This window comes from Salvelinus namaycush, chromosome 7 (genome assembly GCF_016432855.1).
Source record: "Salvelinus namaycush isolate Seneca chromosome 7, SaNama_1.0, whole genome shotgun sequence".
Lineage (NCBI taxonomy): Eukaryota > Metazoa > Chordata > Actinopteri > Salmoniformes > Salmonidae > Salvelinus > Salvelinus namaycush.
In genome coordinates, this window is record NC_052313.1 from 38,387,695 (window position 1) to 38,402,507 (window position 14,813).

The 14,813-nt window shown below is 40.6% G+C and overlaps 1 protein-coding gene across 1 annotated transcript in view; it reads left to right on the plus strand.

Moving 5' to 3' along the window:
* Positions 1 to 14,813, plus strand: part of LOC120050711 (neural cell adhesion molecule 2-like) — a 131,320-nt gene that overhangs the window by 42,600 nt on the left and 73,907 nt on the right. Inside the window, exons 7-8 of the mRNA XM_038997278.1 lie at positions 481 to 650; positions 12,398 to 12,543. Coding sequence (XP_038853206.1) covers positions 481 to 650; positions 12,398 to 12,543 — 316 coding nt within the window. The remainder of the gene's footprint in view (positions 1 to 480; positions 651 to 12,397; positions 12,544 to 14,813) is intronic.

The window sequence follows — 14,813 nt, forward strand, 5'->3', positions numbered from 1 at the left end:
TCTGATACGGCCAGTGTAATTTCCTGTACCTAGCACGCTGCCCGCTCCACAGACCAGCTTGTACGTACACACACACACACAGTTCTTCATTTCCTCCTTGGCTCCCTCCAGCCTTATTACTTACTATACCTCAGCATTTCTCCCAGTCCACTTTCAATTACCCTCCCTCTCTCTCGCTCTCTCTTTCCTTGAGAGACGGTGTTTTAACATCATTATAATGTGTGTGGGGGATGTGTGCGTGTGACAAACTATTTATTTTGAAATGCAGTAAAGCTTTTTTTTATGCTTATCGTATCAAGGTGAAGGTGGTTGTGGTGGTGGTGGGGGGGTATGTCTGTGTGCATGCATAGAGATATACATGTTTTATCTCTATGTTTGCATGTGTGTGTAGTTGAATTGGTTGTGCACCTCTAGCCTATATGTTTTTATGTGTATTGTACGAATTAATCATCTCTACCTGCACTGTCTCTCTGTACACAGGAAGGGCCAGCAGTTGGAGAGGTCAGAGCAATACGTCCTCGACACCATGGAGGCAGGCAGGAGTACCCTGACCATCCGCAACATCATCCAGGGGGACGGGGGCGACTATACCTGCCGAGCCACCAACAAGGCCGGGTCAGAGGAGAGGGAGCTCTTCCTCAAAGTGTTTGGTGAGTGTAGCAGCATGTTCTTCGTGGGCATCCATACTTACGTTATGACATTCTCAAATTTAAGTAAACATGTCAAATGGTCTCACGTCACATTTAACAATTACAACCAAAATATAATGTCCTTCTCAGCCATCTTAATGTCGTCATGCTACTGTACTTGGATTTTATCTGTTTTTTTATGTTGCTTCGACCAGAAAACCAGAATTGGACCAATAATTGATGTAATTTTAGCATACCCATTTACTTAAGTTTTTCTTTAGATTTCTATAGGTATTAGGCACTATAGAAAGCTTTTAACATGTTTACTGTGTATTTCTTGATGTTCCTCGGGAGTGTAAAGTCTTTGACCTTTTGCACCTCTCTCTATGAATAATGGATTGGAATGAAAGATGCTGCGTCTTGAGAGCTACAAACTGCAAATTCTGCCATAATCTACATGTTTCCTGTGCATTATAAGCAACATATTCCAACATAAGCTACATATTCCTGAGTATTACCAAAGATTTTTAGAAATAACCCAAGATAGACCACAGCCTGTTGTTTCCAATGAGAACAAATAAGTCATAGTGAGCAGAACAAGTATGGAGGGGGGCAGAACCAAGCACGAGCGTTCTAGAACAGGGCTCCCCAAACCTGTTCCTGGAGAGATACCGTCCTGTAGGTTTTCGCTACAACCTTATTCTAGCGCACCTGATTCTAATTATTAGCTGGTTGATGGGTTAGTTACAACTGGAGTAACTAACGAATCAAAAACCCACAGGAGGGTGGCATTCCGGGAACAGGGTTGGAGAGCCCTTTTCTAGAATGTATTTCCATATTTCCGTTAGGGGGAACACATACTCTGTGAAGTGCAGGTGTGTAATAACTATATCCACCCTTTTTTTAAACTTTTGCACAGGGTAAAATCGACAAAACTTAGTCCACTCTGTTCGTAAAAGATTCTAGTTTTGGGAACAGAAACCTATATTGCGATCAAATGTTTAATCAATGAGTACATTTGCATAATGTCGGCGAAAATCCATTTTGTTCCATCTTCTCCCACTGCTGGCCACTGGGCTTCTTCTTATCACCATATTTGTCATTGAGTGGAAACGCCAACCAGATGCTTCACAATTATACATCCTGTGAAATATCTGGCTCATTGTTCTATCTGTGTTATTATTAATACATATTGATTTGAATATAAGGTGTTTCGTCTTGAGCGCAACAAACAGCCAATTCCTATTCACCAAGGAAAAATATTATTTCAGAGGAAAACTTTCACCATACAAATCAAATCAAAGTTTATTTGTCACGTGCGCCGAATACAACAGTGAAATGCTTACTTACAGCCTCCAACCAATAGTGCAAAAAAGGTATTAGGTGAACAATAGGTAAGTAAAGAAATAAAATCAACAGTGAAAAGTAACAGTAGCAAAGCTATATACAGTAGCGAGGCTATAACAGTAGCGGGGCTACATACAGACCGGTTAGTTGGGCTGATTGAGGTAGTATGTACATGTAGATGTGGCTATGCGTATATGACTATGCATACAGTTGCATACAGTTGCCACTACCTCAACCAATCATCCAACAACTTGAATATAATACAATTCCAGATGGAAAAAAATACATCTAATTTATTGTACAGTCGGTGACACCCTGTTCATAAAAGTTTACATTTATATTTTCATAAAGATGCCAGCATATTTCCTCCCTGATTATTCTGATGGAGCTCTTTCCTCTTTATGAAAATATATGGAGATTTGTGCTCTAGTCATCAAGATCCTTTCAAGGCCAAGTATCCGGTTGTTCTTCAAAATGCGCATTTTAAATTAAAGAAGTTAGCAGAGGGCTTGAGTTTTGTTTCGCAAAGTGCGGCGTGAAACACAGTTGTAAGATAGTTTTATTACCCCTGACAGTTGAGAGAGCAGGGGATGAAGAGAAGAGAGGTTGGTGTTGCCCGCAGAGTGCTGCACTGGCCAACATCTGGTCTACCATGAAACATCAATATATATACAGTGGTTTCTCCTTTAAAAGTTGCGTTATGGGCCTCCTGGGTGGCGCAGTGGTCTAAGGCACTGCATCGCAGTGACTCTGGGTTCAAGCCCAGGCTCTGTCGCAGCCGGCCGAGACCGGGAGGTCCATGGGGCGAAGCACAATTGGCCTAGCGTCATCCGGGTAAGAGAGGGTTTGGCCGGTAGGGATATCCTTGTCTCATCGCACACTAGTGACTCCTGTGGCGGGGCGGGCGCAGTGCACGCTAACCAGGTCGCTAGGTGTATGGTGTTTTCTCCGACACATTGGTGTGGCTGACTTCCGGGTTGGATGCGCGCTGTGTTAACTTCTTATGGCTGCAGGGGCAGTATTGAGTAGCTTGGATGAAAGATGCACAGAGGTGCCCAGAGTAAACGGCTCCTCAGTCATAGTTGCTAATATATGCATATTATTATTAGTATTGGATAGAAAACACTGAAGTTTCTAAAAAACTGTTTGAATTATGTATGTGAGTATAACAGAACTCATATGGCAGGCAAAAACCTGAGAAGTTCCACTTCCTGTTTGGATTTTTTCTGAGGCTGCTAGATTTTCAACCAAGCTCCCATTGAAATTACAGCGAGATATGGATGAGTTTTCACTTCCTATGGCTTCCACTAGATGTCAACAGTCAATAGAACTTTGTCTGATGACTCTAATGTGAAGGGGGGCCGAAGGAGACAGGAATGATTCACCACTGCCATGAGGTGACCACGCATTGAACACGCGCGTTCACGTGAGAGGCAGCTCCATTCCATCGCTCAACTGAAGTCAATGTAATTCTCCGGTTGGAACGTTATTCAAGATGTATGTTAACAACATTCTAAAGATTGATTCAATACATCGTTTGACATGTTTCTACTGACTGTTACGGAACTTTTGGACATTTCGTCACGTTATAGTGGACGCGCTTTGTGACTTTGGAATTGTTTACCAAACGCGCTAACCAAAGTAGCTAATTGGACATAAATAACGGACATTATCGAACAAATCAAGCATTTATTGTGGACCTGGGATTCCTAGGACTGCATTCTGATGAAGTTCATCATTTATCATGTATTTATCATGTATTTATCATGTATTTATCATGTATTTATCATGTATTTTCTGGTTTCTGTTGACTCCAACATGTCAGCTAATTTTACTATTGTTCTGAGCTCCGTCTCAGATTATTGCATGGTTTGCTTTTTCCATAAAGTTTTTTTGAAATCTGACACAGCGGTTGCATTAAGGAGAGGTATATCTATAATTCCATGTGTATAACTTGTATTATCATCTACATTTATGATGAGTATTTCTGTTGAAACGATGTGGCTATGCAAAATCACTTGATGTTTTTGGAACTAGTGAATGTAACGCGCCAATGTAAACTCAGATTTTTTTATATAAATATGAACTTTATCAAACAAAACATACATGTATTGTGTAACATGACGTCCTATGAGTATCATCTGATGAAGATCATCAAAGGTTAGTGATTAATTTTATCTCTATTTCTGCTTTTTGTGACTGCTATCTTTCGCTGGAAAAATTGCTGTGCTTATTGTGGTTTGGTGGTGACCTAACATAATCGTTTGTAGTGCTTTCGCTGAAAAGCATATTTGAAATCAGACACGTTGGTGGGATTAACAACAAGATTACCTTTAAAATGATATAAGACACATGTATGTTTGAGGAATTTTAATTATGAGATTTCTGTTGTTTGAATTTGGCACCCTGCACTTTCACTGGCTGTTGTCATATCGATCCCGTTAGCGGGATTGCAGCTGTAAGAAGTTTTAAGAAGCAGTGCGGCTTGGTTGGGTTGTGTTTCGGAAGACGTATGGCTCTCGACCTTCATCTCTCCCGAGCCCGTACGGGAGTTGTAGCGATGAGACAAGACAGTAACTACTAATAATAGGATACCACGAAATTGGGGACAAAAGGGGGTAAAAAAAATTATAAAATGTGTCATACTGCAACACACCTTGCGGGCTGCTGCAGTATTCTATGGCACGTTATTCAATTGTCAGCCATGTTTTGTGTATGCCGGTTAGTGCTAGTTTGAACACCAGAGGGCATCTTTCAGAAGCATTTGATAGTCTCCCATTATTGGCATTACTAGAGAATTTAAAACCTTTTTTGTAATAACATAGTACATGGGATTGATTTTAAGAAATTTGGCTTAATTAATTTGATTAATATAATGGTGTTTCTATTCCAAGAAAAACGAAAAACCCTCTGGGTTTCCGTTAGGATGGAACGGAAAATATGGTGCTTGTAATGAACACGAGGGGAGACAGAGAGCTGGGTTCAAGCGCAGGGTGCAGCAGGTGTTTATTGCAAAGGACCACAGGAGGAGGCAGGAAGCTGTGTCCAGGGGCAGGCAGAAGGTCATACACAGGGGGTCCAAAAAGGCAACAGTACAGGCAGGGAAACGGCTAGTAACATAGTCCGGGAGATCAGGTAATAGGTAGATAACAGGAAATCCGTGAGGCAGGCAAAAACTATCATACACGAGAGAAGTAATTCACGGGGAAAACAAAGCTCTGAAAGACGTGTGTCACAAAACAAACAATTCCTCATAGTGATGGGGTGTAAAGAACTGAACTGCACCCTAATTTTCTAATTCTAGTCTAACCAATACCCAAACGGAGATTCAGTGAAAATAAAAATCTCATTGATTTATCAAGACCAGTCCCCATGCTTGTCTCAGAGCAGCGCGAAATAATGCTGAAATCTTATTGCTTCAAAAATCTTATTGCTTCAAATCATATTGCTTCTAACTTTAATATGGTTTTTAAACAAATCAGACATACACCGTTTTTAACAGCACAGTACTCAACACTAGTGAGACTCATTCCGCCTATGGTAAGCCTACAGTATATCTAAAAATATATTTTTTAATTAATATTTTTTTCTCCTCCAATAATTACATTTAGAGGATTGGAGGATTCTAAATTAATATCGAAGGGGCATTTTCCATTAGGATCTGTGAGAATATCTGAGAATATCTAAGGGTATTTTATATAATTTTAAATGTATTAATAATAATAATTGCTTTGTTTAAAAATAAACTATATTTTGGAGATTTCATTTTCATTTAACCTAGAGTGAGCGAGAAAAAGGCAATTCTTGAACATGGGGTGAGACATTCTCACTAAAGCCAGTTTGTTATTTATAATTGTTTATTTCTGGAGAAACCTCACTTGCTTATATTCAGTCAACACATATATCTTAAGAATATCATGTAATAGAATTTAACATTTTCGTTTCTCCATGCTTGTCTCAGAGCAGCGCGAAACGGTGCTGAAATAGATGTCCACAGTGGGAAGGCTATTTATAACGATATTTTGGAGATTATTTTGTTTTCAGAAAAACGACAGTGAGCAATTGTAATCTGTATAAAGGCCAAAATAATATTTATAAAGGCCAAAATATAGCCCTGCTAATAGCCATAATGTTCTGTAGTTTCGACCCAATGATTTGTCTGACAAAGAAAGACTTCGCGTCCTGCAGGCCCAGGCATGGATCAAAGCTGGCAAGACATTCAATGACGTCATCTTCACAGACGAATCAACCGTGGCCCTTGAGCAATGTGCTCAAAATTGCTACAGAAAAAAAGGAAGAAGTTCAAGCAAGCCGAGTCCCAAGTAACCGCTCAAACTCCATGTGTTGGTGGCAATTTCTCGGCAGGGACCAGGCCCATATTTGATTTTTGATGGTAAGTTTGGCTATTTACAAAGCAAAAGGTATATAAAATATTGTAGCCTACACCTCACGGACTGTTATGTGTTCCACAATAATTCACTCTTGCCTCCTTATTCATGTATCGTGGCTCGAGATTTCTTTGAGGAACAAATCATCAAGAGATATGCTGGACCCTATGTCAGAGAGGTGTTTCTGGGACCACATCGTTTCTTTCAAGGTAGGATTATACCAATATTTTGTTACGTTTAGGCCTATTTACATGTATATTTCTATTATTGTACCTAATGTTGGCCGTTAGGCTAAATAAATAAAAATATTCTCCAAATGCAGACAATGACCCAAAACACATTGCCGCCCGGGTTTGTATTACAAATGAGCGCATAAACTGGGTCAAGACACCAGCAGAGTAAGTAGAGCTTCATGTAGTTAAATAAAGGTGAAATAAAAATAAATAAGTAATATCTCAAAATATTTTTTTCATCTTTACATGTAGGTCTCCTGACTTAAACCTGATCGAACTTGTTTGGCATCAACTGAAAACATTCATCCGTAACTGCCAAGCCGACAAGCAAAGATAAACTGATCAAGGCCATCAAGATGTTTTGGCTAGAGAAATTGACGATACAACAATGCAACAAATACATTGATCATCTCATCAAGGTTTTACCTGTGGTCATGGATCTGGGTGGAAGTGTGACTAAAATGTAGTTTAAATAAACATCCGCATTTGAATGTATTTTTTCTCGTTATTTTATTAACGAAAGCATAAAGATGTTGATGAAGAAATACTGTACTGCTGTTTTGAGTTAGAAATGTAACACTTTAGAGTACTTAAGCATCAAATACATTGCAAGTTGAGGGATTTTCACAACAGTAGCAGGGCTATAAAAAGTATATTGTCCTGCTAATAGGAAACATTTGCATGATGGGCTACACCTGCTACTAGCAGGTGTAGCCCATCATGCAAATGTTTCCTATTAGCAGGACAATATACTTTTTAGTACTACAGTACTACAGTACACTTGTGAAAAACAAGTGTTTGAAAACCTGTTTTCAAAATGCCTCCAGTTGTCCATCACTACTGTAAATAAAAACACAGCATCTTGCTTACATCTTGTTTACATTCTTTATTTTAACCACAATGTCACAAATAATTTGTATATTTTGTATTCCAATTTGTATTCCAATTACTTTTAGAATTTGGGATTTACAAATGTTCGCTTTTTATTATTAGTTACATTGTTATAGACTTTTTTCTTTAAATTATTGTTTTATGAAGGATAATACATTTTTGAACAGTTGCAATTGTATGTAGGCCTAATAAAGAAAATCTTACTTCTAGAAGGCTGTTAAGCCTCATAACCTCCCTCAGCCAGTTAGCTTCTTGCCACTATAGGGGGTGCTGTTTTCGCATTAGCATAATTTCCTCTACAGATTAAACTGCCTCTTATTCAATTATTGCTCTTACTATATGCATATAATTAATACCATTGGATAGAAAACAATCTATAGTTTCTAAAACCGTTTCAATTTTGTCTCTGAGTGAAACAGAAGTCATTTGACAGCACTTTCCCTGACCAAGAAGAAGAATGCAAGATGTGTATGCTCGCTTCAACGCTCTGCCTATATATGGTCACGCCACCTATGACCCGAAACACACTTCATTCGTCTTCCTCTGGGTGTCAAGAGGACGTCAGAGGAGAAATTTTTTGTTTATCTTGTACTGACGTGAAATAAGACCTATTTCTTTGACGTGACCGACAACTTCCGGTTCTCTGAATCGCGCTATTTGGAGGTGCGATTGTCTACTGTTTTGCTGCCGTTACGGATGAAAACTATCTCCGTCTCGAAGTTTGTTTGATACATGTGACCATATCATCTTAATGTATGTTTTTTCAATATAGTTTAATCAGATTATTTGAATTTTTTCGGGAGTTTTGCCGTGTTCCGTTCTGTGACTTTTTTTACTTTGGCCAGTCGACCAGTACATATGCTAAATGAAGAGGGAAAGTTGCCATTATGAATGGATTGAACGACTCATCAGGACTAAGGACACCTTGATCAACATTCTGATGAAAGATCAGCAATAGTAAGACCCAATTTACGATGTTATTTCATATATCTGTCGTGCATGTGAACTGGTCGGGGGCGCCCAGCTGGTTCTGGCTGGCGTGGCTATGCTAATTTAGCGCTACATTTTGTTTTCGCTATAAAACATTTAATAAATCTGAAATATTGTTTGGATTCACCAGATGTTGGGCTTTCAATATCTGTACGCTGTGTATTTTTCTGAAATGTTTTAAGATAAGTAATTAGTTATATGACGTTGGTCTCTGTAATTGTTCTGGCTGCGTCGGCACTATTTCAGATTGCAGCTGCAATGTAGAACTGTGATTTATACCTGAAAAATGCACATTTTTCAAAAAAAAACTATGCTATACCATAAATATGTTATCAGACTGTCATCTTATGAAGTTGTTTCTTGGTTAGTGGCTATATATATTTTTATTTAGTCGAATTAGTGATAGCTACTGACGCAGGAAAAAACTGTTGGAGTAAAAAAATTGTGTCTTATGCTAACGTGGTTAGCTAATAGATTTACATATTGTGTCTTCCCTGTAAAACATTTTAAAAATCTGAAATGGTGGCTTTATTCACAAGATCTGTATCTTTCATCTGGTGTCTTGGACTTGTGATTTAATGATATTTAGATGCTACAATTTACTTGTGACGCTATGCTAGCTATGCTACTCAGTGGGGGGGGAGTGGGGGGTGATCCCGGATCCGGGTTGGTGACTCGTTAAAGGTTAAGTTATTTTATATAGGTGTCACGCCCTGACCGTAGAGAGCTTTTTATGTCTCTATTTTGGTTTGGTCCGGGTGTGATTTGGGTGGGCATTCTATGTTCATTTTCTATGTTTTGTATTTCTTTGTGTTTGGCCGGGTGTGGTTCTCAATCAGAGGCAGCTGTCTATCGTTGTCTCTGATTGAGAACCATACTTAGGTAGCTTTTTCCCACATGGTTTTTGTGGGTAGTTATTTTCTGTTTAGTGTTTTGCACCAGACAGAACTGTTTCGGTTATTGTCTTTGTTATTTTGTTATTGGTGTTCAGTTTTCAATCCACGCTGCGCTTTGGTCCACACCTTCTTCAACAGACGACCGTTACAATAGGTCTAGGCGCCGAAGAAATAGACTCCAATTAAACCCTCTTGTTGTTTGTGAAGTAAAATTAAAATGAAGATTATGGTTGAAATGAATTGCTCGAATGCTGTAGGTTTTCTCCATCTGTTGGTGTGCAACATTTACATAACAAGTTAGCTATATTTTCAGCACCAGCCACTGTTCACCTCCTATTGATTGTGCTGCGGTTGCCAGTTGTTTTTTTAATGTAACCGTTATTTAACTAGGCAAGTCAGGTAAGAACAAATTCTTATTTACAATGACGGCCTACCATGGCCAAACCCGGATGACACTGGGCCAATTGTGCGCTTCTCTATGGCACGTCCAATTATGGTCGGATGTGTGATACAGCCTGTTTTCGAATCAGGGACTGTAGTAAAGCCTCTTGCACCGAGATGCAGTGCCTTAGACCGCTGCCTCACTCGCGGCCAAACCTGGATGACACTGGGCCAATTGTGCGCTGCTCTATAGCACTTCCAATCATGGTCGGATATATGCTCCCTGCTTATTTCATTACATTATTATGCTGGTCTCAGAGCAAATAGCCTGGATTGTTACTCCCATCTCGTTCCTCGCCCTCTTCCACGCGTCATTCTCCCCCTGAGTGGCTCGCTTGTCGGCGTGCTGGCAGGATATGGCAGCACCTTCGGTTATGCGTCAAGTATTCAGCATAGCAAGCTTGTATGAAGGTCTGGTTATTCACAGGCAAATAGTAATATGCTCTTAACCGCTCTTGTGACAAACAAACTTTGCTGCCCTGTTTTCAATCGTCCACATGGCTGGGAGAACCTCTTCAGATTAATGCAGATGAAGGGAGTTAGATATGCATAGGAAGTGTATTGTACTGTTTTTTTTCTTCTGTATATATGAATTACAATTCAGCCTTTACTTAAATCATGTTTCTAGTCCATTGCATAGTTACAATGTGTAATCATTGATGTCCCAGGAGCAGGAGTGGTAAACACTGTTGAAGTGTATAATTGTAGTACATACATGCAGACACAGCACAGCAGTTTTATACACCTGGTATTGGATAAGACTGAGAAAAAAAACAGGCTAAATAGCGATTTTCGTAAATTAACTTTATGACAAAAAAATATGCACAATCATTTGTCTCTACTAACATATTCCTCTGAATTATAAATTTTTTGCTTGACTCGTTGTGACATTATTACTTACATTTGCTTCCACCGTAATGTTTTGTCAGCCATCTTTGCTGAAGAAAGTCACCAGCAACGGGTGGCTCGCGTCGAATTCGTCATTGGAACCACTCGATATGATTGGTCAAATATAAACCTTGGGACCCAAATGCATAATGAGTGCTCTAACTCCCCCTTGCTGTGGTCTGGAGCAATGAAGCCGTAGCGTTGGGTACCTCTAAGTCCCGGGGTATAAGCTCGCAACTTTTAAAGGAGGAACCAAAGTAGGCTATATTGAAATGGGAATCTAATCTTCATGTTAAAAAACTTGAAGCAAAAGCTTATTTTACACAATAATGTGTATAAGAGAAGACCTTGATGAAGGTATTGACTAAATGCGTTGATTTTAACAATAAAACAAACTTCCATTGTGCTACCAAGAGTCGCTTAATATCTTTTCATCTTCAGCTTGCTCCACTGAGCAGTTATACGTCTATAAAGGATAAGACACACTTGCACAGCATTTACCATCTCTTATACCTGTTGTTCAGAAGCTTAAGCCCATTCCCATATCATATTGATAAATACTATCATATTTAATTTGAAGCGGGTAAGATATTGTTCATCCTTTACAGCAACTTTCCCACCCTGGAGTTATTGTATGAATCATAGGCCTCATCTGTGTATTGCTGATTGGTTCCCACTAGGGCCTCTGGGTGTAAATAAAAAAGTGTTGTAGTACTTGAGGCAGGTCTCAAGGCCGTGTTTGAAAGTATTTAGCTTACCTTGAAAAAAGAATATCCACCAAAATATGAATGACTTGTTATTTCTGTCGAAAGATAATTGTTTATGCTTCCATTTTTGGCTCTTCAAGGACTAAGCTAATTTAACTATTAAGACTATCAATTAAGAAAGTAATTGATTTTGTGTTTATATGTATGCGTGCGTGCATGTGTGTGTGTGTGTTGGTGCATATAGGCATATGTATGTGTATGACCCCGTTAGGTGACAAGCTCTAAATCCCCTTAGATGGCTCATCCACCCTAAGGTTCACTCTTTTTAAAATGACAAACGACTTCTTGATCTCAGCCTTAAAAACCAGACACACTTTAGGCCTATTTCTCCATTCACTTCCATTTCTTCACAGTTTTACAGCTCTTGCTACTTTAGTTTACTTGTACGGGTTGTCATTTCTTTTTTATATTGCACACTATTTTCCCATGACACACATGACATTCGGGCGCTGGCTTAGATGGCCATATCTGAGAGAGTGACTTAACGATGAGCGGACCTCTACACCACAGCCACAATTCCCCACTCCTTAATGCTGTTTATCGGGGGCGCTCAGCATAAAAAAATGGTTTGTCTGGAAAAAAATGTATTCTTTCAGAAGTGGAAAAGTATGATTCTGAACAGAAGATTTAGATCGTATGGCCTCAATAGTCAAGCCCAAAGTCGTCCATCCTCCAATACATGGTGTTAGCCCTAGGCGTCTCCTGTCTAAAATGATTGTCTTTCTCTTTCTCCCTATCTCTCTTTCTTCATTTCACTCTGACTCCCTATCTCTCTCTTTCTCTATTTCATCCCCTCTCTCTCTTTCCCTCCTCTATCTCTCTTGGTCTCTCTCCTGCTCTCCCTCTCTCTATTTCGCTCTCCTTTATCTATCTTGGACTCTCCCCCCTTCTCCCTCCCTCTTTTTAAATCTCTCTCTGTCCCTCCAGTCCAGCCACACATCACCCAGCTGCGTAACGTGACGGCGGTAGAGGGCAGCGCCGCCATGATCTCCTGCGTGGCTGAGGGGGAGCCGCTCCCTGAGATCTCCTGGAGGAGAGCCAGTGACGGTCAGAGCTTCGCCGATGGAGACAAGGTAACACTGGGCTGTCACCTGCTCTTACTTCCGCCCCCCTTTTCATTGTATGTTGCCTACTGTTGCACTGTACTGGTACCCGTATCACCCTCTCTAGACACATACATTCACACACACACACACACACACACACACACACACACACACACACACACACACACACACACACACACACACACACACACACACACACACACACACACACACACACACAAGGTAACCCCATTGTCCCTGCTTTTACTGTCCACCTTCCACTCACTGCGTACTGCCTACAGTCACACAAAGTACCGTCCTCAACCCTCTCTCACCCTTTATTTCTTGCACAGACACACATGCACAGACCAGATGGCCGGTATTAACAAAGAGCACGTCTGAGGAGAATGCTCAACTTTGAGGATGGATGTGACTGCGTCACAGAGTAATTCTCAGTACTGAGACATTTTTTAAGTATATGTTTTGTGGGCCCAGTAATTCCAACATCTCCTTCCTAGAGCTCTTTAGAGGCACTACGTTATATCCGCCATGCAATAAGGTATATGTGAAGTAAAAGATTGTTAATTGTGTTACTGAACAAAGAGAGAAAGGTAGGCCATAGGGTAAGCTACCTCATCCAAAGATTAGTTAGTTATTTAGTTAGTTATACTCATTGGTGACTCATTTGAAACAAAACCATGTTGTATACGACCTGGATGTTTTCAATGAAGACCGTTCATCTCTGAGATTCTCGGAGCATACATTGTGAAACATAGTGCCTCAACATACAAAGGTTAAAGAAATGCTCTAATCATGGCTAAGAGTAAACAGACAGCTACCATGTGTTTTTCTGTCATTGTCTCAGTAGCCGCCGAGCACTAATGCTTTTCGAGAGGCGCTGCATTAGCAAAGATGGCTTCTGCTTTCCCCGGGAAAAAGGTCAATGGCTGAGATAAATGAATGTGTGCGTTGGCGTAATCCGCTCGGCTTGATAAATCAAGGCACCGAATGAGAGTAAATACTTCTTTGCACGTTGAGGCAAATGAAATTATGGAAATGTGAGCGCCGAGCAACACACCTAAATGTATGGGAAAGAACAAACAGGGCTTTGTGTCTACTGCTGCCTTGATGGATGGCCATGTTCATTTAGGTGAAAAGCCCCTTCTTTCAAATTACATCTGCATATCCAGACATAGCCAGCGTGCTGCTCTCTATTCTCTTATCCAGTACCATAACACGTAACGCCACTACTTTTACGTCGGGGTAATGGAGCAAGAGCATTGTTTTGTTTTGTCTCCTTTTTGCCATGTCGCTAGCCAGCTAGCGTATTTGTTTCTCATTAAAGCAAATACAAACCAAGCAAACTAGCTGAGAAACAGTGTACGCTGACTGAAAGTCAATGATACATAGTAACAGAGCATTGTGGGTTTCTGTTTACTTCTCGTCTCAATGCCACTGGCGAGGTTATGCTAGCACTAGCAGCGAGCCACTGCAGCTCCCCATTCACGACAGCTTAATAAGGTCTTACAGCGAGACGACACTCCCAAGGTCAACAGCCACAGCCACTGTATCTTAACTGAAGAAAGAGGATAAGGAAAGATGATGCATCTTGTTTTAACTGATCCAGAGCCAGCACTAATACCATCGGAGAACTTTGCGTGGGGTTACTTGGAGTTCAGCTTTGGATATATCTTATTTAAGATCGTGTGTGATCATTGCAGGGTGTAGCAGGGCATGTCCAGTTTCCTCACATCAGATGGAGAGGGCTTCCACTGATCTGCTCTGCTCTCCATCTTTCATCTCCCACCTACCTTTACCTCTCTCTCTCTACCTATCTCTCCCTTTTTCCTCTTGCTATGTGGGCTTGCTGTCTCATTCTCTCTCTCTTTCTCCTTCCTTCTGTCTGTCTGTGTCTGAGTGTGTGCTCCTGCAGTGTCTCCTGTCCATGTCAGCTCCTCTGCACTGCATATCAAACAGACTAGTGTCTCAGTCCCTCCCTCCCTCCCTCTCTCTCTCCCTCCTCCCTTTCCTCCCCCCATCGCCTCCCTCCTTCTCCCTAGAGAGAGCATCCCTTCCTCAGCCAGCAGAACCTGGGAGTAAATAACCCACATCTAGGAGAGAGAGCAAGAGAGAGAGAGAATGCATAAAGCCCAGAGTCAGCATTCTCTTCCTCTGGCAGATTTGCTTTCTGTACCCCCCACCCCCCTGTTTATTTGACAGTGTTTCAATTCACTCCAAATGCAATGTCCAGTTCCACTCCTGAATTGTTCAAATGGAATGTGGAGGGCACCTGCTGT